Genomic DNA, 22,424 nt, shown 5'->3' on the forward strand with positions numbered 1-22,424 from the left:
TGTCCCCCCCAGTCACTCCCCACCACCCCCTCGTGTCCCCCCGTCACTCCCCGTGTCCCCCCCCAGTGTCCCCGTCCCCCCATCACTCGTGTCCCCCCCCAGTCACTCCCCACACCCCCCCCGTGTCCCCCCATCACTCCCCGTGTCCCCCCCCCAGTGTCCCTGTCCCCCCCAGTCACTCCCGTGTCCCCCCCCCAGTCACTCCCCATCACTCCCCGTGTCCCCCCCCAGTGTCCCTGTCCCCCCACCACTCCCGTGTCCCCTCACTCCTCCCCCCGTGTCCCCCCCTTCACTCCCGTGTCCCCCCCCCCAGCCCCCCGCCATTTTCGGGCCCTCAGGGGAGCCGCTGGGGGGGTCCCCATGGGGGGGGGGGGGCGGGGTTGGCGCCTGCCGCATGCGCGCTGATGGCGGCGGGGCCCCGGGGCGGGGGCAAAATGGCGGCGGCAGCGGCTGAGGCGGGAAGCGGCGGAGCTGAGGGGAGCGCGGCGGGCGGCGATGGCGGCGCCGGGGGGCTCGGCCGCGGGCGGCTCTTCGCAGCCGTGGTGGACGCCTTCATGGAGAAGCTGGTGGCGGCGGGGAGGTGAGGCTGGGGGGGGGGAAGGAAGGCGCCCCCCCGGTGTGTCCGCACCCCCCTCGCCCCGGTGGTTGACGGCCGGTCCCTTTTTGGCTTTGCAGCTACCAGAGGTTCGCGAACTGCTACCACCGCTTCTACAGGCTGCAGCCCGAGATGACCAGGAGCATTTACGATCAGTTTATATCCCAGCTGCAGGCTTCCATCAAGGTGAAAAGGGGAAGGGGCTCCCTGGGCGGACACGAGCTCCGAGCCCCAGGTGTAAAAACCCGCAGCGCGGTGCTTTGAGGGTGGCAAATGCGCTTTTAAATCAGAAAAAGCAGTTAGAAATACCCCCCGGATAGTCTGCCGGGCTTTATTTTCCCCAGGGAAAGCCGTAGCCTTCCCCTGGAGAGAACCAAGGGCAGACGAGCAGGGTGATGCCCCTGCCCGCTCGGTTCGGGTCCTGCTGAATCCCTGTGGTGCCTTCCCTGCCAGGAGGAGATCCAGGAGGTGAAGAGAGAAGGGAACCTGGAGGAGCTCTTTAACTCGCTGGATAAGATCGTGGAGGAGGCGAAGGACCAGGAAGAGCCTGCGTGGTAAGGGCTTTTTGGTGGAAGATGGTTTGGGAGGCGTGTGTGCGCGCTTCAGCAGCCAGAGGCAGCGCCGTGTGATGTTTGGGGCCTGCTGATGTGCTCTGTAGGTCTCGTGCTGCAAGGGATCTTCCAAAACCTCACAGACCTTAACAGCAACGTCATTGTTTCTAAAACATCTGAAAGCTATTCTGTCTGTGCTTCTCTAAGCCATGTAGCTGTGCTTTCTCTGTGCAAGGAGAGAGGTTGGTGCTGGTGGGACCAGAATGGGGATAAACTCAAAAGAATTCTGAATAATTCAGAAGGCTGATTTAGCCTTTAGCCCCCGTTCTAATAGAAGAGCTCGCTTCGATGCTTTTTGTTGGAACGTGGGGCTTAGGGGCTCTGCAGGTACTGGAGGTTGCATGAGCTGCCTTTGTTTGCCCTAAGGGCAGACTGGGTCTTTTAATCAAAAGCATCATAATGATTCCTTGTTTCTGTGTTTGGGGAAGTTAATTACATCTCCTGCCTCCACACCTCAGCTAACTGCAGACTTTTGGGGAGGATTCCCTCTCCTCACGTGCCCCACAAGGGGCTACGCCACGGGTGCGCATCAGACACGTTATATCTGCCCTTTTGCACATCCAGGCTCGGGCAGTGCTAAAGGTAAATTGCTGGGGTTGGTGAGCTGATGCGTTTTGGCAAAGCACAACTTCCGATTACAGTGTGCGAGACTAATTGCTGTGTGGAATCGAGGCCCTCTGGTGGCTTTACGTCCTGGTCATTCACAGGCGTCCCAGTGGGATCCCAGAAGAAGACATTCGCAGCGCCGTGGTGCCCTACCTCCTGAAGCACAAGTCATACCTGCAGAAAGTTCTGAAGGAGAAGGAGGAAGAAAACAGGAAGCTGGCAGAGTCTGTGCTCGCGGGGAGGGATCAGATTGCTAAGCTGCAGCAGCTGATAGACACTCGCAGACAAGCCTGGCAGGTAAAAAATAATTTAAAAATCCTCTTCTTTGTGGCATCAGCCTGAGAGAAATGCTGTTCTGTGGTTTGACTAGCAAACGGCTGCACTATGTTTAAGCCCTTCAGTCATGAAAGGCCTCACCAGGAGCCAAGTACTGCTGACACTGGCCTGGGAGGCCTGAGAATTTTCAGTGGAAGCCTTGGATGGTTTTCCCTGAGCGCTCCCAGAGTGTGCTGGGTAGGATGTTTCAGGGGGCAAATGTTTAAAATCGGTGGGTTGTATTCTGTACATGCTGGGGGCAGCGGTGCACGTGAGGCTCTGTTTTACATCAGCCTGCTTTGTGTCCTGAACGCTGGCAACTGTGCTGAATTTGGTGGCGGTTGTTTTCCTTCTAGGCAATTAGTAAGGAGCAACGAGAACTCATCATGACCTTCAAGGAGCCCCAGTGAGGAAGCAGAGAGATTCTGCACCTTTCATGTAGGAATTTTGTCTTCATCTCTGAAGCACTGACGATGCCTCGGGAGGTGGGACACCGCGTGCGGCACGTACAACCCGTGCAAACTTGAGTTCATCTTGTCTGCCTGAAAGAAACTTGCAGTAGAACCAGAAAGTTGCCGGACTTGCACAATTTGGTCAAAGTTTGTGAAGAGCTATGAAAGCGCGTCAGGATGTTTGGAAACGGATGACAAATTTGTATCCCCCCACTCAGTTCAACAAGGCGAATCCCACAGGTCTGATAGCCAGAGCACGTCCGTACATTCACACACTTCTTTAGCTCTCACACGCTTTCTTAGCACTATGACGTGTGTGATTCTGGCATGCTAGAGCCAAATTTGAGACCTCAAAGGCATTTTAGGTGCATATTAGAGAAAAATCGGTGCCTTATACATACAAAAAAGCACAGAGGCTGGTTGTGCTGCGCTCAGGAGTGAGGAGCCCACATCAGATTCCTGTGCCTTGCTTTCGTAGGTGTTCATGTCCAGTTCCCATTTCTTTAAATAACTGTCTGCCCATGAGAAAAGACGTTAGCATCTGCCTTACCACATCAGGCTCCTCATCGCCATATATTCTTTTTTTCCTGGCTATTTTCCAGCCCTGCTCCACTACCCACAGACGAGCAAAGTACACGTGGAGGGCACCTCTTGAGAACCAGAGTGCAGAGGACCCAGGGACCTGTCCCTTGTTCGTGTGGAGCTGAGCAGGGCTTAGCATGGCCCTGCCGTGGCTTTGTGGGCTTGTGTAAAGGGACTTAATATTTTCCTGAGAAACCTCCTTGTTGATTTTTTTGCATCTGTAAGCCATGGGTGGGTTTGGTTATGCCCCCCAGAGCAGTTCTTCACCATCCCTTCTGAAATTTGCCAGCCATGGAAGCGGGCACTTAACTGGAGCCTGCCTGCAAGGGCCGTACTGAAACCCTGCAAGCGAGGCTGCTCTTCAAAGTGAGGAGAAGGTCCTTCGTCGGGACTGGGAAGATAACGAGGAGTCTTAGTGGGCCTGGCAGGTGTCAGTCACAAGCGTTTCCAGCAGATGCCAGATCTGCCAAAGGCAGCAGGTCCTCTACCTGTCCGGTCACCTGTCATCCCCCCGGCCTGCGTTGCACTTCAGCTATCGGTGAAAGCTGTCTGGTGCGGTGTTGAACTAGGAATTCTGAGAACAAAGGTAGCAATTTCCACCAAGCACAGGCCTCTGTTTTCAATTAGAGGCACTCGCAGCCTGTGATTGACTGACTTAGGCATATTTTCCTGTTGTCATAAACAAGCCGTGCCTTGCTGCATTATAATCTAAATAAATTGGGGCTGTTGCTTTTCCCCCCCGGTCTTGGCTCCTGCTGTGCTTGCTTGGCCCACGTACTCTATAGTTTCATGGGTTTGTTTGTCAAAGGCTCTGGCTTCAGGAATTCTCTCCTCCTCCACCCCAAAGCCTCCGGTTCCGCTTTTCAGGACAGGGCTGGATTCGTAGGATCTGAAAGTCTGGGAAGTGGTCAGGATCCCAAGGAGGAATGTCCTGGGCAGCTCGTGGAAAGTCGCGCTGCTCGGAGTCCTGGAGTCGCCTGGAGCCAGCTGCCAGGGGTGGCTGAAGGCCCTGGGCACCGCTCACGTCGAGGAGTCGGGAGGAAGGAGTAAAGGGAGGGAGGAACCTGAGAGTTCCCTTCTCCAGCTTCTCCTACCCCCGTCGCTGCTGCTCAGTACCTGACCCATGCCAGCAGTACGCTTTTTGCTCTCACAAAGCCCTGATTTGGGGTTTTAAGAGGTGCTGGGGAGGATGTGGCATGGGACAGCTGCGAGGCCAGTGGCGTCTGCTGGCCTCCTGCTCCTGGGACTTGGCGTGGGGAACGGCTGCGCTGACCTCGAGCGGCTGCTGCTGAAGGAACGCGCGCCGTCCCCAGGCAAAAATCACCCTGTGGGCCATGTGTGCCGAGGGGAAACCCCTGTGGATTGTGTCAGGAAATGCTCCTAGCGTGTCTGCAAGCCCGCTGGGAGCCCGGCAGTGAGGAGAGGGACAGCCCCATCAGGGACTGGGGAGCACGGCAAGGAATTTCTCCGGTGCCCCATCTCCCGTCCCGTTAGGGGCCGGAGACTTGGTGCTGCCAGGCGGGCCCGGCCGCGTGCACCGGCTGCTCTCTGCTGGCCCGGGGCCGTGTTTCCCTCCCTGTGGGATCCGGCCGGTCGCAGGGGAACTGAGTTCACCCCAAACCACAATTGCCGCCTGTGCCGGCAGCTCCCAGCCCCAGCGGATGTGCTGGAAATAGCCCTGGCGGGGCTGCGGGGCCCCTCCTTGACAGCGGTCGGGGCGCCCTATAAAGCCGCACGGGGACCGGGGGCTGCAGCGAGCGCGGTGCTGCACGGACAGGCACCATGAAGGCCCTCATCCTGCTGGTCCTGCTGGCCCTCCTGGCCCTCGGCCTCTGCCGCAGGGGTATGGGGCGTTTTAGGGAGCGACGGGCACCAGGCTGCGGGGAGGGGACCTATGCCACGAGCTGGGGGGGAGCAGAGGGGCTCGGAGAGAGGTTTCCTGAGCTTTAGGGTGGATGGCGCAGTGCTGGGACAGGGCTCAGGACCCCGGATCCCTTTGTTAGGTTGGGTGGGGGTCTGGTTGAGGGATCGGAGCAGGGACTGGGCTGGGAGCAGGGCGAGGGCGCAGCGAACGTGGGGCCAAACCGTGCCCGCCCGGCACTCACTGCCTCAATCCTTCCCCTGCAGCCCCTGAGCGCTCCGTCAGCGCCAACGAGTCGCCCAGCTCCGAAGGTGAGTGCCTGCGGCCAGATGCGGCCCTGCCACCCTGGGGATGGGGACGCGGGGAGGGGAGGGGGGACCTGGCCCTCCCTCATCCCCTGCTCTGTCCCCGTAGCCTTTATCTCCAAACGTGCCAGCGCCGAGATGGCGAGGAGACACAAGAGGAATTACGTCTATGACAGGTAACTCGTGTTCCCCAGCCGGGCTATGCGATGAAATCCCATTTTTTGGGGTGGGGTCCTGCCGGCAGGTCCTTTCTCTGGGTGCCTCTTGCCTCGCCATGAGGTCGGGACCCTCCCCACGCTCCCCGCATGCCCCCGTCCATCCCCAGCAGCGTCTACGGAGCGGCACCCGCCTGGAACCCACTGGAGGCCAAGCGCGAGGTGTGCGAGCTGAACCCCGACTGCGATGAGCTGGCCGACCACATCGGCTTCCAGGAGGCGTACCGGCGCTTCTACGGCCCCGTTTAGCCCCCCCCCGCTGCGACGCGGTCCCGTGGGCGCTGTGCTCAGTGCCACCTGCCCCGGGCCACCCTCCATTAATGCTCCTCTCCATTAATTGTGGAAAGAAATAAAGGCACACACAGTGCAGCCGGCTCCTTCCTCTCCTTCCTAGTCTGGGGGGGTGGGTGGGTGTGCAGCCGCAGCAGAGGCACCTCCATGTCCCCCCCGCGAGGCCGAGGGCTCCCAGCCTCCTCCTCCCTCTCCCAGCACCTGCAGGGCTGAGCAGCGTCCGGCCCCGTCCCTGGCAATGACCAGCCCGGCGCCCGCGCCAGTGTTAGTTCAGTTTAACTTAAAGCTGCTTGATCCCAAGCACGGGCGTTATTAAGGGCAGTGATTTCTTAACGAACCTTCGTTAAGGCCAGATTTCATGGGGTGGGGGCGGGTAATTGGGCCCCTGGTCCCATGCGCGGTGCCGCGGCCGTGGTGCTTTACCCCCTTCCTGCTCATCCAGGGTGCGTGCACACGCAGCCCCAGCTCCCCTTCCCCAAATTCATCTCCTGCAGCCCCAGCGCTGACCTGGCCACAGCTCCCGGGGTCCCACAGCTCCCGGGGCCCCTGACCCACAGCACCTGGCTCGGCCGGGGCACCGGGAACAATTGGCTGTATTTAAAAGGTGGGGAAACTGAGGCATGGCATGCTCCCACCCTGTGGGGGCTCCTGGCCCCAGTTACCAGCTCTGGGGACATCCCTGGTAGGTGCAGGAATAGGATGGGAACACTGAAGAGGAGGACAAGCCCCATGGGCTCCCTGCAGCCCCCACGAGGGCCTGGTGCAGTCGGACACCACGCTTGGAACTGGGGTGAGAGCTTCCCGGCAGGAGAAACCGAGGCGCAGCCCAGGGAAAGTAGGCCAGCTGCACAGAGAGGACCCAGAAGTCCCAATTTTCACCCTCGTCTCACCCCTCCCAGGCCCAAAACTCAGCTCAATAAGGGGGGGGGGAAACAAAACAAAACAACCCCAAGCGTCTGGGGATGCCTCCCACCACCCTGGCACGGGGCTGCAGGGGCAGTGGGCAATGCTCTGCGCGTGCCCCCTCCTCAGCCCTCCCTGCGGAGTCCCCCCCCCCACCCCATCTTTCAGCCGGGACCCTCGTCCCTGCCACTGCCACTCGCCTCCTGGTTCCCTGGCCACATTCCTGGGCCTCTGGCTGCTTTTTTTTTTTTTTTTAGCTTTTGCGCCGAACGCACTGCCTGCAGGTGACCCCCCCACCCCACCCCAAACCTCCACCTTCTTCTAGAAGCCGGGCCCCGTACTGTGCACCAGGGCATTGCCCCCAGCTTTCAGCCTGGGGTGGAGGGCGCCTGGGCCTCCGTGAGGCCGTGCGGGCAGGGGGGCGCCGGGCATCAGCTTTTAAGCGCTGGCGAGCCCTTCAGCCAGTGCCGGGCTCCATCGGCCACACAACAAACACCTGCAGGGTCCCACGAGCGCCACCACAAAGAGCTGGGTGATGGCGAGAGGCAGAGAGGAAACAAAACCAGTTCAGGAAAGCTTCCCTCACTTGGTCTGACCGGGCGCCACCGGCACGAAGGGGCTGGACGCTCAGGCTTGGTCCACGCCATGGGCGCTGCTCAGGAGGGAGAGGCTGAGCCACGAGCGAGGCCGATGCTGCCAAAGCCTCGGTCCCTGGTGGTTTGCTTTCCCTTGGTGAGGTCACGTTTTCATCTCAGCTGCGGGCACTGGGAGCCACGGTGCCCCCCAGGACGAGCTGAGCCCGAAAAGCCAGGGCTCGTGCTGCGAGGCTCGTCACCCACGAAGGAGCCTGGCACCCGCTCTGTGTGTGGCTGTGGGTCCCGGTGCTGAAAGCCCCTCTGAAATCACCTGCACGAAGCACAGCAAACCCTGGAGGATGGGGACCTGCTTGGGTTGGGGAAAGGCAACTCTCCGTGTGGGCAGCAGCGGTGCAGAGGGAGCAGAGCATCCTGGCGAGCGGGGCTGGAGGCCGGGAGGCTCCTGCTGCCTTCCCAGCCCCCTGGGGCTTCCCCAGGACTTGGCACCCCAGTGACGGGGATCCCAGTTCTTGGTCGCTGCCACGGGGCTTTGCCCTGCGCCAGTTTTCCAGGAGCAAAGCCTGCAGTTGGCGACTCCAGGGCGAGGCCGATCCACGCCAGCCAGGCACCCTTCGCAGCGACGCGCAGCCCGCGCCGACTGCAAACGGAGGTGCAGAGGGTTTGCGAGCAGGGCAGGCAGCAACGCCCGCGGCCTCCCCCAGCACCATTAAGGCCAGGCAGCGTCCCGGCACAGCCCGCTCAGGCTGCGGGCGGCGCTTCCAGACCCATCGGATGGGACAGGGCTGGCAGCTACGGCTCCCCTTTGTGCAGCCGCGGGCAGCGGGGTTGGGATGCAGCGCACGTCTCGCCCTGCGGGAAGAAGTCGCCCACGGCTTATTCACCCCCCCGGGGAGCTGAAGGCCAGGTTCACCTTTTCCAAACCCCCCCTTGCTGACCTTCCCACTGCTGGCAGCCTCCAAAGAACCACCGAGTCGGAGTAAATTACATCGGTGCCCGGCTTGATGCTTTCCGCTAGCAGATAAAGAAGCTTTGGTGTGAATGACTACAGGGATTAGAAGACCCCCCCTACCCCCCCTTTTTCTTCAAAACCACCCTTTTTCTTCAAAAAAACCACCCCCCACCAACGCCTGGCATAGCCCCTCAGAGCCTGACTACAAATGTCCTCACCAGCTTCGCCCCTGGAATCAAGCTTTTTAAAGGCACCTCGAATTTACAGTTGCAAGTTACCCGTTTTGTGAACACACGCCTCCCCCTGCCCGCTTGTAAAACAAAGCTGAGAAACCGCCCGGCAAACCCCCGCAGTTATTTTGCTGTGCCAACGTTGCTGGGGTCGGGGGTGCTCCTACGGGCGCCCCAACAAGAGGGCAAAGTCATCCTGAAGGACGGAAGCAGGGGGTAAAAGTGAAAGGGACACAGGAAATAGCGTCCCTGCTTTAGAGATAAAGAAGGAACTCACCTACGTTTCATCCTAACAAGCCAAAAGCAAGCCAAGTAATGCCCCCAGGTCAAAAAATTCAAATGGGGGTAGAGATGGCAAGGCTTCGGGCAGTCGTTCCCTTCCGAAAAGCACAAAGCTTGGCTAGAAAACTGTGTGTTTGAGTTAATTTGTGTATTAAAAGGTACCCACCTCTGAAGCCACGTAGTTAGAGGAGAAACGCGGGCTGGGAATCACCACAAAACAAGGGGTACAAACGTCTTGCATTTTATTAAGCTAGTCAACGTGTTTGGATCACAGTCAGACACATGCCGCGAGAGCCCCCGAGCTTCTCGCCCCGGCTGGGTCCGGCAGACGTGCGCCGTCAGCCCCCCAGCAAGAGCTCCCCGAGCACAGACCCGCAGGCTGGGTTTCATTTGTGCTACCAAAAGGAGGCTCGAAGGAGGGACGCTTGCCTCTTGCCTCGCACCAAGCCGCTCTCGGTGCCAGCAGGCAGAGACAGGACCCGCAGCGCGGGGCTCCCGCGCCGGCCCCCCCACCTTTCCCACTCTAGCAGCCGCCCCATTTTTGCCCACCCTATTTCCTGGCCTCCCCACACACACCCCCCACACCCCGGGGCAGTTCTGCTGGACGTTCAGAAGGGAAAAATCTTCGATGCAAGCCCAAAATCTGCGGCACCGCAGGTGGCATCAAGCTGAGGCGAGCAGGGACGGGAAGCGGAAGGAAGAGGCGCTTGGCACAGCCCGTGAGACGCCGAGCAGGAGAGCAGCGGGCACCGGGGCCATCGCGCCCACCCGCCGCGGCACCGGGACCCGGCCAGCCCCGGCCACCAGGAACCTGCGCTCCCCCCTTGTGCGAGCTCAGAGAAAAGGAAAGGAAATCAAAGCCCAGAAACACACGCGAAGCACAGTGAAAACAAAGCTTTTAGCCCACAAAATATTGTTTGTTTCCTCTTTTTTTTGCTCCGCTTCCCAGCACGGAGGGGGTGACGGGGCTAGCGCGGAGCCAGTCCTAGCAAGCTTGGAGCCGGGGCAGGAATAGCACCACGGGGATCAGCAGCGGACCAGAACTGGCTTTTGCGAGGCTCGGTCGCTGCCCAGCCGAGTCAGGCTGTGGCTCTGTCAGGCCGGCATCAAGACCCCACGTGGGGAAACCACGGAGTGGGGGGACCGGGGCTCAGCATCTTCCCTTAATCTGACCTTAAAGACGTCAAGCTGAGATGGCGCCGCTCGCAGGACGCAGCTTGCCACCTTCCCTGAGGCTGTTTTGCAGCTCTGCTGTCCTACAAGGCTCCTGCTTTTCCAGTTTCACCCCTCTCTGGCTGGGGCCACGCATTCACCAGGTCCTCAACCCCAGTTGCACGTTCTGGAGGACGCAGGGTGGCAGGGGGATGTTTCAGGTGCCTTTTTTAGAAGGTCGCCCTCTCTCTCCCCTTGGCCCAGAGATACCACGCGCTGGAAGACGGCGCCGGGCAGTTATTAAGATGTCCCTGTGAAGGGCTAGGGCCTTTTCCTCCTCTCCAGGTGAAAGAAAAAAACCGCTGGGGTTATATTAAAACAACCTCTCAGGAGAGCAGGGCAGTCACTATGGGATGTTGATGAGAACAGGGAGACAGCCTCGCCGCCTTTCAGAAAAACGCCCTCCGATCCTGCCGTGGGGCCCCTTAAGAGGGCTCCGCGCAGCTCAGCGACGCCGTCTCGGCACAGAAACGGCCGCTTTATTTACTTTTGTTCTTAAACTGCCTCCTGCGCCCGGCCCAAGCGAGCCATCAAGCCGAATCAGGAGGCAGAGGGACTGCGTTAGCCCATCCCTTGCTCCGGAGCGTGCCCCCCACGTCCCCCGTTCAGGGACAGCCCCGGTCCTGTCCCCCCCAGCAGCTCCGGGAAGAACCGAGACGCTCTCGCCGCCAGCACGAGGGGCTTTCCCTTTTGGGTACTGCTTTATTTGCGTTGCTCTTTCCCCCCCCCCACCCCCTCGAGCTCCAGCCAAGGGAGCACCTGGCCCAGGGCAAAGCCGAAGAACGTCTCCAAATCCTCGCCCTCCGGCTTCCAGAGGAGCAACACCCCCCGCCGAAACCCCACACGCACACCGGTGGCCAGAAGGGAATGACAATCAGGCCTGGGGCCTGCGAGCCCAGCCAGGCTTCAGCTGGAGCAGCCCTCCACCAGGGAGTCGCAGACTGCAGCCCCCTTCTGACGTGCAGCAAGGAGGCGGACGGTTTTCTTCAGCAGCAGGGGAAAAAAAAAAAGCACAGTCCGCCAGCCAGCCACCCCCCTGAGCCAGGCCCCCAGTGAACAAGGAGTGTTATCTCAGCGTAACCGAGCAGCACGCTCCAGGCCAACGGAGGGGAGGGTGACTCCGCTCTCCACCTCACCACGCCGCTCCGGCCCCTGCGCCGAAGGCCGAGTCCCGCAGGGGGATTCTCTTTTCTTTTCCCATCCCCATCAAACAAAAATAAAGGGCTAGACAAAGAAACGGCTTCAAATAAAAACATTGGTAGCACTGGAGGGGCGACAAGCTTCACGGCCCGCCTCAGATCTCTAACCGTGCCCAAGAAGAGCCAGAGTCTTTGACTTCTGTTGCTTCCTTGGTTTAGCCAAGAAAAGCCCCGCAGGTTTCAGGAGAAGCTGCAAAAGGAAAAATCTGCAGGGAAGCGCTGCCACTCGCCCCTCTCCCCTCGCCTTTCAGCTCCCTTCTTCAAGCGCGTGGGCCCTTGTGGGGGCCGGCTCCAGGCGTAACTTAAAGCTTGGCGTCTCCCTCCGCTGTGCTACACGGCCGCATGCTGCAAAGGAACAGAAATTGCAATACAAATGAATCACCTGGGACTTGTGCTGTGTTTTGTTTGCTTTTTACCTGAAAACAAGGAGCATCCTGCCACTCCAGTACCATGCACCACGGGAGGGAGTCTGCACAGACTGGAGCGCGTTACTTGTCTTCCCATATTACGCCCCTTTTGTAGCAGCTTCTGGCCGGCCCACGTGAAAAACAACCAAACACAGAGGACTAGTGGTTTTTACTTGCATAGCTGCTGTTAGTTCACGTGGACAGAGACAGCTGGTTCTTGATCACACCGACGCAGGTGAACTGCAAAGAGGCCGCTCAGCCTGTGCCCCCACTGCTCAGCTGTCTTGGGAGCAACCCGTATCTTCATTTCCAGGCATCAGCACGCGACGGGACGTCAAACACAGGTTGCTCGAGATGCCGGCAGGACGGAGGTCTGAAAGGTCCCTCGCAGGCCACGCGGGGAATTCGATCTTCCAGCACCCAGCCGCGGAGCGTCTTCCCTTCTTTGCGGGATGCTAAAAGCACTGAACAGTTTGTGAGCTCAGTCCCGGGCAGCGGCGGGCGCTGCGCTGCCTCCGCCCGCCCTGGAGGGATGTGAGGAGGGGGAACACGACCGCTCAAGTTCTGCCACCCTCTCTGGCGTGACGTAGCAGCAGTGGTGTCAGAACAGCCAGCAGAACAGAGAATGGCTTTGAGATCCTACTTCCTCTTTTACGCCTCACTGCAAGATTTAAAAGAAAAGAAAAAAAAGAAAAAAAAAAGAGGCATTGGGACTTGTGGCGATGTCTGCTGGTTCGATCCATCTCAGTCTCTGCATTCAAACCAAGTGGTTGAGCCTTATTGGGGTTTAAATCCTGCGTGGTTCTTCCTCTTCCAGCAACTCTGCTGGACTCAACTCCTTTTCTCCAAGGCCTAATGCTGGAAGCAAAGAAGTGGGAGGGACCGGGGAAGGGGGAAGAGGAGGAGAAGACAGGGGAAGAGTCCTTTTCCCCTCTCTCAAGCAGCCTGGTCGATCTCTTACTGCTCGTGAAGTGTGCAGCTCGTACAGGAAGCAAGGATGTGCGCCAAGCCCACAGGTGCATGTCGCGCAGCGCTCTTCTCGCAGGCCAACGTCCCTTTGCACTGAGCCCGCTCCATGGGGACAGGGAAAGGAAATAAATATGCTTGTTCCAAAAAAAAAAATATTATATTAAGAGCTTTTTTCCCCCCCTTTTAAATAGCATCGTCTCCTTTTCTCTCTGACATCGGAAGAGTATCCAGAACCCCAAAGGAACTCCACTTTTGTTTTTTTTTTTAATATTATTTATATATATAAAACTAAGAAGTGAAAAGAAAAAAAAAAATCCTTGAAAAATAATTAATTCAAAGGGGAAAAAAGAAAAAAAAAGAAAAAGTATGGTTTCCTGTCACCAGATTGCCAAGCAAAAGCTTAACGCTCTTTGGATCTTCTTTGCCAAGCTGGGAGGGCTCCGTTCCTGCCGTGCTGGTTTGGTTTCGTTGAAGTCAAGTCCACGCTTCAGAAGCCGCCTGCCCATTTCAGATGACCAAGCAAGCTTTGGTGGGGAAGGAGGGGGAAATGAAGGACTGCCCGTCTCTCGCCCATCCCTGCCGACTGGGAGAAGGGCAGAGCTCTGCCTCGGCCGTGCCGAGGTGCCTCTCTCTTCTCAGAGCAGTTGGCGCCGTCAGAGACGTACAGCCGCCTGGTCGGGGTGCAGGTGGCGGGTGTCCGTGTGCGTGCCGAATCGGATTTTTGTTTTTTTTTCCTTCTTTTTTTTTTTTTTCCTTTTTTGTAGGTATTTTTGTTACTGTTGTTGCTGCTGCTGCTGCTTCGTGGCTAAGTGTCGCCTGGATTTTTGTTTCCTTTGTTCAGACGCTGCACGTTCCGAGAGGGGGAGAGAAAGGTACACCAACCCGATGCCCTTCTGAACATCAGCCCATCTCTTTCCACTGCTTGTAGAACTCCAGAACGTTTTTTATTTCCACGCTGGCACTGGTGGCTGCCTGGATGGCAGACTGCAAGCAAACAGACACAACAGGTTATTTTTTTCTTGCCCTTCACAACCTGGAGATTCTCAGACACGGCTTGTCGTGGCTAAAAGGCCCAGTCTTCCTTCATGCTAAAGCTGCTCTGGCATTAAAGGCCTGCACAGACACACAAATTACTCCTCTCTCCTCCCCCAGGATTACTTTGCACCACTAAAGCATGATGGATCGAGGGGCCTTCAAGGAAATACGTGTAGGGACCAAGAGCTTCCAACTAAATTTGGGAAATCCAGGACTGTTATTACTCACTGAAGAAAACATTAAAAAAAAAAAACCTCTTGCCAACCAACCAGACTTTAATCTTCCTAGGGAGCAGGAGGGCTGAGCTCCGCACAGAGTTACTGACCTGCATGGGTGCCGAGAGCGTGCTTGGGTCTTCCAGCTGAAAGCCTGTGATGATGGTGACCATTCCCGTGGTGTCATCCTCTCCGTTCCCTTGGGACACTGTCAGCTGTTTGCAGCTGTCCAGTATTTTATAGAGATTCCTGCCACGCAGATGCAAGAAAAGAGAGAGAGGGGAGACCACTTGTTTGTGCGAGCAGTTTCAAATATGCTCAGGATGATGCACCGAAAGCAGGGCTGTTTCTCTGTTGCCTGTTGAGGGCTTTTCTGAGACCCTTCTTAGGGCCAGAAGCGTTTGGTGCTACACACGATGCACAGATGGACGCCCTACCACTCTCTCTGGGGAATTTGACCGTCACCCACACAGAGCATCAAATCAAGCAAGCTGTATGACTGGTCCCAGCGCTAACACTTCTCTCCAGAACCACCTGCCTGCTGGGAATCAGGCTCAGACATCTCCAGATGCTGTCATCTTACCAGGCTTCTAAATCTTGTCTCTTCAATTTATGCCTCTCAAAGCTCTTCCCGACATCTTTCTGGCAACGAATGTATCTAAGGAAAGATCAGAGTCACTGAGCTCACACGGAGACTGTCGCACAGACTGAAGTCAATGCCCTACAACAGGTCTACCAGGGTCCCCAGGCACCTTTGGCAATGCTGGCTTTTATCAACCAGAATAATACCTAAAGGACGGCTCCAGAAATCCCTTGTGAAACCCCTCAGACCACCTCCCCCCTCTCATCGCCGTGGCTGCGTGCACTTCACAAATCCCGCAAGTGTTTCGACAGCTGCCAGCCCCGACACAGGCCTTGGAGGTGCAGTTTGTCTTTGCAGAAGTGCTGTCGTTTGTCCTGCTGCAGCAAACCCGGGCAATACTGACAAAGAGCTGCGACTCCGCTCCTCAGAAGCGGCCACATTTCATGGCCAAGCAGCAACTACAAGCCCATCTGGAGAACCAGCTGCCAAATCTGTTACTTCACCACCTCCCCCCTTGCCAAGTGCATTCCTGAGGCCCGGCTTTCCCTTGGCCCACTCCTCACTCTGCTCTAAGGGGCGCACAGCTTGCTCCCACCTCTGATGTCTTCTTCCATCCCCCAATACCCCCGTTACAAAACCAAGGGCAAAGCGCATCACTCTCCCATTCTCACCTGTTTCCCTTTTTAAATTCTGCCTCCAGATACCGGATGCTGTCTCGAGCACCTGCGTTATCCTTTTTCAGGAAGTCTAAGCCATCGATCACTAACAGAAAAAAAAGAAACAAAGACATCTGGCTTACAGCTACACTTCTGCAAGCTAATCCAGATGTGTCAGGAATTTCTCATCCCACGGAACTCTCTCTCCACAGCAGCAGTTGCTGGGACGGGATGCAAAGGGGAGGGTGAACAGGGCCTCTCTCTATTATTATTTTTTTTTTGATACACCATGTTAGATCCCAAGCATGAGCCACACATAAAGCAAGCCCCAAAAGGGACACGCAGACACCGTGTTTCAGCTGCCGCAGCCGTTCTAAAGGACAGCAGCAGCAGGATGGGAGGCAGCCACCTTGGCTCACAGCGCTTGCTTCCCGGCAATGAGGGAGTGGGGGGCAGGCAGGCTCAGCTGCGTGACACGAAGCAGAGCTCCCGTACCTATTCGAGGGATGATGATTATGAACCTCCCGCTGGTGGCCAACTGCTTGACAACAGCCAGGTGCTGGCAGAGGGCCTGGGTGTCCGGGACAAGGTAAGGAGACATGGCTGACTGTGCTTTGGGCTGCTGGAGACTCCCCTCCAGCTGAGAAACCTCCAGCTGAAAAACACACGCGCAGAGACACTCGCTTTACGTTACGCTGAACCGAACGATCAAAGGAGGCAACATTTCCCTCACAGTGCTCCATCCGGCCCTTCCAACCTTCCAGCACAGAGAAGTTGTGCAGGAAGCAGAGAGCTGGAAGTGGTCAGTTCCATCCCACCCATCACGTCTGTCTCGTGCAGAGAAGACTTCCTACTTCTGCATGGAACGGGAGAAAGAGAGGGAGATCTCCCTCCTCCCTTCCCAGTTTCAGACATTTCAGGGGCATCATTCTGCCAGTGTTTAGACAGCAACCAAAGACCTCCTACCTGCAGTCGAAGCTGAGCCATATCTCTCATCAGCCTGTTCCGACGAGCTTCCTCTGCAGCCTAGTTACAAAAACAAGCTTCCAAATCAATTAGCAGGAAACACAAACTGACACAAGCACCCACTTCCAGGAACAGGGTGAAAAGGGGACACCTGAGTAGCTTTTGGAGGGTAACAGGAGCAAAACTTCCAACTCCAACCCCAAATCTGTGACTATAGTTCCGATTTAATAGGAACCATATAGGAAATTGTGCCAAGCAGAGAGAATTAGCCCGCCTCTGCCAACTCACCATGTGAAACTGGGCTTGGGCCTGGTGCAGCAAGTTGTCTTGCTCTGACTGTGCTATGCTGATGAAGATCCCAAGCTCTGAGTTGAACTGCAGGATGCTGCCCTGCAGGCGGGTAATGAAGTGGCCAAAGCTCCGAATGCAGCAAATCCGAACAACAGACTGCAAAGAAGCAGAAAACAACCCTCAAAGGACACATTTCTGATGAAAATGTGCTGCTGAATAGAGAGACACGTGGAGAGGGCTGCGGGAAAGTCTACAGTTGGCCAGAGAGCTGAGAAGTGTTTGGTGTTCGCAGCCTGGGTTTCCCCAGCTCAAGAAAGCTCCAGGAAACATCCACAGGCTTCCCCTCAGAAATCTCTGCTCAAGCTGGGAAAAGAAATCAAATGAAACTACAACCTCTACACTTATTTTGGGGGCAGGCACTACTCTTTGTTGTGCTGCTGGGAGAAGGCAGCAAAAGGTGAGCTCACATGGGACGTGACATTGATGTTCTTTGCTCCAGCTGCCCCAGCAGGTTGAGATGACGTTCAAGACCTCACCCAGCTGGACTGTGAGTTAACACCACGGGGTTACGACGTTAGCATATTCCCCACCCCGAAGGAAGCAGGCTAGTCCAGCAATGCAAAACAGAAGAACAGTTGTTTGTTTTTTTTTCTTTTCTGAAGACAGCTACACTACCCCAAAATTATCGCCTTGGTCCTTTACATTTGGGAAAACAGACAGAAGTGCTCTGTGAGGGCGCACAGTGCCACGAAACATAAGATTTCACTAACTTCTGCATTTTCTTGAGTAGGATCACAGGATGTATCCTGCAACTCTGACCCTTTCGTCCAAGGCAGGGCAGAGATAAAACTCTTCTGTCCAGACAGAGAGGTCAGGGGATTTCATGCAGCAACGCTGACATGTGACTGCGCTTCCTTTCATAATGAGTCTGACAGAGAAGGGAAGGGAAGGCACGCTGGTTTTTTGGACACAGACGACTTCAGCAACCACCAATAACAACATGAACTCAGACTCAGAGGTTTGAATCACTCTGGGGTCTGTTCTGGTAATAAAAAGAACTAGATCTTCACCTGCACTTCCAGAAAGGCAAACGCAGTTCATGCCAAGATTCAGGATTTACCCTGACTCACCTCCTCCACTGCTGAGAAAATTGGTCGGTCCTGCTCAAAGTTAAACCTCTTGTGTGCATTTTTCAGAGGGGGCAGATTTCGCAGGGCCACATCTTCTGGGAGCAGCAAGTTGGTGTGCAGGTCTGGCAGCTCAGCGCCGCTCAGCATGTCCTTGACTTCATTACAAAGGTCCAGTCCTGGAAAGGAGGGAGGAAAAGCATACCAATATATGCTGATTGAAACAACTGATGCAGAGACAGAGGGAAAAATGCTCTAAGGCACATAATGCGCAATGAACAAGGGCGGAGGTTTATAATTACATATGTACTGTGAACATGTGCTGGGGGAGGAACACTGCTAACAAAAAGGCCACCCACAATACGAAGAGTAACTGGTCCAAACAACCTGCTGAGGTACTCTTCTCTTTTCAGAAAAGCTGTAGTTTGGAGGGTCAGCCTTCCCATTCCTTCCAAAAAACAAGAATCCCTCGAAACTATGCTTCCTAACACCCACATGGATTTTTAGGCTGAGGTACAGGGCACATCATGAGCATCCAAAGGTTGAAAACTGATTTCCATGATTGCCACGATGGAATCGGACCCTTACTTACGGTCTTGGCAATTCCCATCAGGTTGGCCACACAAGGACTTCACGCACACGGGTGCAAGAGTTTTGGTTATAGTCAGCCCTATATAATGGATTAATGGAGCTGAAGTCTACAGGACAGTATTTAACTGGAGAGGTGCTTAAATAAGAAAATAACACATGGAATAAGTCACTTCACATTGGGCTTAAAGCAAACTGCTACTGGAAACATGGAAAAATCACCGAGGACTAGGCTTGCTGAAACACTACGTTGCCCTTTCCTTCTCCCGTACCTGATTCCTGCAGGTCTGCAGCAGAAGGCAGAAGGTTCAGGAGCACAGACAGCCTGTTCCACAGGCTCTGAGAGCTCTGCAGGAACAAAACACAAAAGGCCACAGGAAACGTCAGGATAGATGTATGCAATAACCAGGCCACGTGGGCTTCCCGTTATCTTTCACAGACCTCAAAATGCTTTAAAAACATAAACTTCACTATGCTTCCTGAGGCCACAATGATCTTAATTCAGCTGGTGGGGCGTGGAACCTCACCTTCTGTCCAAGACTGGGCCAACGGTTTCAATATGCCCTCAGCAGCCCAGCCCAGCCCAGGGGATCTGAACAGACGCAGCCTTGGACCAAACACCGAGCCCAGTTCCCACCTGAGCACACATGATGATGAGGTCTGTGTTTGTCCTCAGCCAGTCCAGGAACACCTTGACAGTGAGAAGCAGCCCCTCGTTGGTCACGATCTCTAGCTTCTCCTGAAGGGATCGCTCGTTCCTGCAGGATTTGTTACTTGAAATGCTTTCCTCAGAGTCGGATATGTCATCTGGAAAAATAAAAGGAAAAACAAGATGATGGCAGGCATTAAACCCCCCCATATCATAAAATAATGGGCCATAAAATAATGGCTCATTATTTTATGAGCCAGGGGAACTTAAATATTGAATACGTTTTGCAATTTTGTCGTTCTGCAGACCCGAGGATCTCAAAGCCAGCATCCAGGGCACAGTAACATCCCTTGACGACAACTGCAGGCCAGCTACACGAGTGACCTGACATCAAGGTAGCAGCAAGCGTGGAATCAACTGTGTTCTACTACGGTCCCTTATTTTAATTGCACAGTCGCTTCTGTCCATTAGCTCAGCAATTATCATTCAATAAATGCTCAGAATCAAAAAGGAAGGAAGCAATTTATTCAGAAACCACCCCCAACAGAGTGTTAAAACCATCAACTAGCCCAAGTTTTGAAACAGCACAGCTGAGGGAAGGGGAGCTCCAAGCCAAAAAGCACACGGATTAATTCATCCTCTCACTTTCTACATCTATAAAGGCAACACAGCCACACGATTCAGATACATTTCTGGATCTGCAGCTTCTGCATAGCCCACTGAATATATAAAGGAAAATGTTAAACAGACCAAACCCCCTTTGTTTCTTTCTTTCCCCCAAACTCTTTCAAGTGGCTACAACGCAAAGCTGGGAGTCACAAATTGCTAACACGACCTAATACTTCCCCTTCAAATCCTAACCCAGGCGGAGCCTGAATCAGGCCCATTGAGTCTGGCAGCGTGACGCAGAAATGTTTCCTTGCTCCAGGGAAGCAGGGAGGAACGACAAACAAGACTGAACAGGCCCATGTGGTTTTATCTGAAATACAAACAACGCCCTGTAGTGCATCAGATCTCCCTTCCAAGCTGTTTTTTCCCAGAACATTACTCAGTTGCATAAATGGTACGGTAACAGAGAAATTACAGCTCCACCTGCTGTGCATCTGCAGTTTGGTTCAACACTGAATTCAGCGTGGCAGCGTCCAGAGGGTCACAGAAAGTGGCCCTCAACTCCTCTTGCATGCACCTAGGACACGGCTTCCAGGCAAGCTATTACAACAGCTTTGCAGAGTTGGTAACGTGACGGCTCACGGAAAACTTCCTCGACTGCGTCTGCACTGGGAAGGATCTGATTACAGAGGTTTCACGTGGGAAAGAGGAAGGTAATCCAGACTTGTAATCCCTGCTGGAATTATCCCCAGTGCTATCAGAGGTGCTCAGCACCTGGCTCGAATTATTACTGTGCCTGCTGAGCAGAACAACAGCTAGCGCTGGCTGGCTGCAGGTGTCTCCTTTGCTCAACTGCGTGTGATCCTAGATGCCAGGCAATAGGAGCAAAGCTCCTCCAGGAAACACCCAGCCCCAGACTTGGACGGTACGTGGGCAACCTGCTCACCCAAACCTGGCCGAAGGAGAACTTGCAGGATAGAAGGGGGTGGATTTTAGCAAACAGACCGCTCCAAGCTCGCAGCCCTCTACCCAGAAGCACAACATGTTTTCAACGAGCGCGCTAATCCTTACCTTGCTCTGCCAAGCTGGGTTTCTCCAGATCTCCATTGACGCATGGCTTGTTGTCTAGTCCATCCTTTAAGACAGCTGGCTCGCTGTTTGGTTTCAGAAGGATGTTGCTGAAAGTGGGAGCCAAGCGAAAGCAGCGTTTGGTCTGAAACAGCTGGGTGGACATCGCTTGGAGATTACTGGCTATGCTCGCGTCGTTAGTGCTCAGGGAAACGGGTCCATTCACTGCTGAATCTGGGGTCTCAGTTTTAGAGATGCTTGGGATCTTAGAGTCCCCAAGCCCACTGCCATCTACACAGTTTTTTAAGGCCTCTTTGGGCCCACTTTTGCCTCGGCTGCTTCCCTCCTCACCCGGATCATCTTCCATGTCCTCCAAGTCGGACCGAGATTCTTGGCTGTTCATGTCAGAGTCCGTCTCCACATCAAAAGCAGCTTCTGCTTCCTCATCACTCTTCTCTGAGCCACTTTCTGAGCCATCGCTGCCCTTTGTAGAGCCCTGGCTGGAGTCAGAGTCAAAGCCCTCGCTCAGGTCACTCTCATCCACCTTCTGGGGGTGGCGACGGCGACGCAAACAAGAGAGGCGAGAGTATTTCTTGCTTTTCTTGCAGTCATTCTTCCGTTGTTCCTCTTTGGGCTGATGATTGGCCAACTCAGCTTCGGCTTCTTTCTCAATCGAGTTCAAAGGCTCCCGTGGCTCCTGGTCATCTGCAGACATTTAAAATGAGGCCACAAGTTAGAAAAGCACCGATGTCTCACACAAGCTGCTTGCCAGCCCTGAGCCAGGGGAACCAGCAGCGCAAATTTCAGCCGTCACTTCTATTATTGTCTTTCACCAGAAAGAGAAGTAATGACAACCCTGAGAGAATGACTCACGCTCTAAAAGGGCAGCCGGAAAGACTTGAGAAGCCTGGATTCCTACAGCCCAAGCTGTGCTGCTCCGTTATCAGGCAGCCTCCATGCTGAACGTTGCCAAAGCGGCATAAAACACACAGTTGAATCTTAAATCTTTTCCCCGGCTTTCTGAAGTCTGAGAGCCAAGTGACCCACCTAGCAGGGCAGGGGCGTGTGCCAGTCACCTTGATGGAACCAGCCTCTCCACCTCAGAACCAGACCGAGTTGACCTAATCCCTTTCCTCGACCAACATGCTCCGAGCCTTTCCAGCAGCCCTTTGTCACCCTGCCAGCTTCAAAACCCAGGCAGGGGAGGAGTCGTTCACTGTTGCTTTTGGCCAGGAAAACTCTAGTCTTGCATTCTGTGAAATGGTACAAATTGACTGTTTGGAGGGGAAAGATTAAGTGGTTTTATTCTCTGCTCAACAGGCTCCACCGGCAACTAAAGATCTGCTTTTGTCTGAACAGAGCTGAGGCGTGAAGAGTAGGGCCTGCTCCCCCACAAACTGCTCTGCCCAGGTGTTTTACCTGAGATCACCTCAGTGGAAGAGAAAAAGAGTCCAGCAAATAACAGTGAACGCAGACAGAACATAAGCAGCACAGACTGGGGTAAATAGATGATGAACAAGCTGCCAAAAGACACAAAACCGTAACTCCTTTCAAGGAAGCAAGCAACCCTTCTGTCCTATGAGGATTCTTCTACTCACTGAGAGCATCCAAGTAGAGACTGTCTCCACAAATTACCCGTCTCTGTGGATTGCAGCCCAGCAGTCAAAGATCGAGATGCTTCTAGCACCACTCAGGCACGATGCTACAAAACCCATGTCCAGGAGATTTAGGAAAGGAAAGTAAAAGCCACCCCCTTATCGACATGCAAGTGGGGAGACCCAGCTTAGTACCACCTCCGTCCTCTTACCTGTGCCATCATTCTGAAAGGCTGGGACTGGATTTTCCCCTTCTTCTAGCTCTGCCTGCAGGCGAATATTGACGTGATTGATCAGGTGAGAGAAGAGGGCCAGCGTGAAAGCAATGGCTGCGCTGTACTGCTTTGAACCTGCAACAAGACAGCTTAATGAGGCAGAGGAGACTGACCACTAGCCCAAACACGAGTGCCAACTAAGACTTCTTCTGACTAATTGGACTGCTGACTGTTATCGTATCACTTG

The 22,424-nt window shown here is 55.1% G+C and overlaps 3 protein-coding genes across 5 annotated transcripts in view; 2 read left to right on the forward strand and 1 right to left on the reverse strand.

The window, feature by feature from the left end:
- Positions 1-353: 353 nt before the first annotated feature.
- Positions 354-3,902, forward strand: LOC310887326 (polyamine-modulated factor 1-like). Its single transcript, XM_083813178.1, has 5 exons — positions 354-580; positions 676-781; positions 1,049-1,149; positions 1,914-2,109; positions 2,484-3,902. The coding sequence occupies exons 1-5, from the start codon at positions 405-407 to the stop codon at positions 2,535-2,537; spliced, it is 633 nt and encodes a 210-aa protein (XP_083669304.1). The 5' UTR covers positions 354-404; the 3' UTR covers positions 2,538-3,902.
- Positions 3,903-4,868: 966 nt separating this feature from the next.
- On the forward strand, positions 4,869-5,911 carry BGLAP (bone gamma-carboxyglutamate protein). Of its 2 annotated transcripts, none has more exons than XM_083813183.1 (4): positions 4,869-5,004; positions 5,289-5,333; positions 5,437-5,503; positions 5,656-5,911. In XM_083813183.1, exons 1-4 carry the CDS (start codon positions 4,944-4,946, stop codon positions 5,789-5,791), a joined length of 309 nt encoding a protein of 102 aa, XP_083669309.1. In that variant the 5' UTR covers positions 4,869-4,943; the 3' UTR covers positions 5,792-5,911. The 2 variants fall into 2 exon arrangements, with proteins under 2 accessions (XP_083669309.1, XP_083669308.1); XM_083813182.1 differs by having other exon boundaries at positions 4,891-5,004; positions 5,653-5,911.
- Positions 5,912-10,180: 4,269 nt separating this feature from the next.
- Positions 10,181-22,424, reverse strand: part of SMG5 (SMG5 nonsense mediated mRNA decay factor) — a 28,835-nt gene continuing 16,591 nt past the window's right edge. Inside the window, exons 11-23 of one of the 2 annotated variants that reach the window (XR_014575709.1) lie at positions 22,175-22,312; positions 20,371-21,072; positions 18,679-18,848; positions 18,314-18,389; positions 17,457-17,632; positions 16,324-16,482; positions 16,036-16,095; positions 15,565-15,724; positions 15,085-15,175; positions 14,414-14,488; positions 13,941-14,079; positions 11,621-13,564; positions 10,181-11,549 (exon numbers count right to left, since the gene is read on the reverse strand). Coding sequence is in view for 1 of the 2 variants with exons in the window: in XM_083813096.1 (XP_083669222.1) it covers positions 13,481-13,564; positions 13,941-14,079; positions 14,414-14,488; positions 15,085-15,175; positions 15,565-15,724; positions 16,036-16,095; positions 16,324-16,482; positions 17,457-17,632; positions 18,314-18,389; positions 18,679-18,848; positions 20,371-21,072; positions 22,175-22,312 (2,030 nt within the window). In the remaining variant the exon portion in view is untranslated. Of the gene's footprint in view, positions 13,565-13,940; positions 14,080-14,413; positions 14,489-15,084; positions 15,176-15,564; positions 15,725-16,035; positions 16,096-16,323; positions 16,483-17,456; positions 17,633-18,313; positions 18,390-18,678; positions 18,849-20,370; positions 21,073-22,174; positions 22,313-22,424 lie in introns of both variants that reach the window. The other variant, XM_083813096.1, reaches the window with a different exon arrangement.

This window comes from Anser anser (genome assembly GCF_964211835.1).
Source record: "Anser anser genome assembly, chromosome: 28".
NCBI lineage: Eukaryota > Metazoa > Chordata > Aves > Anseriformes > Anatidae > Anser > Anser anser.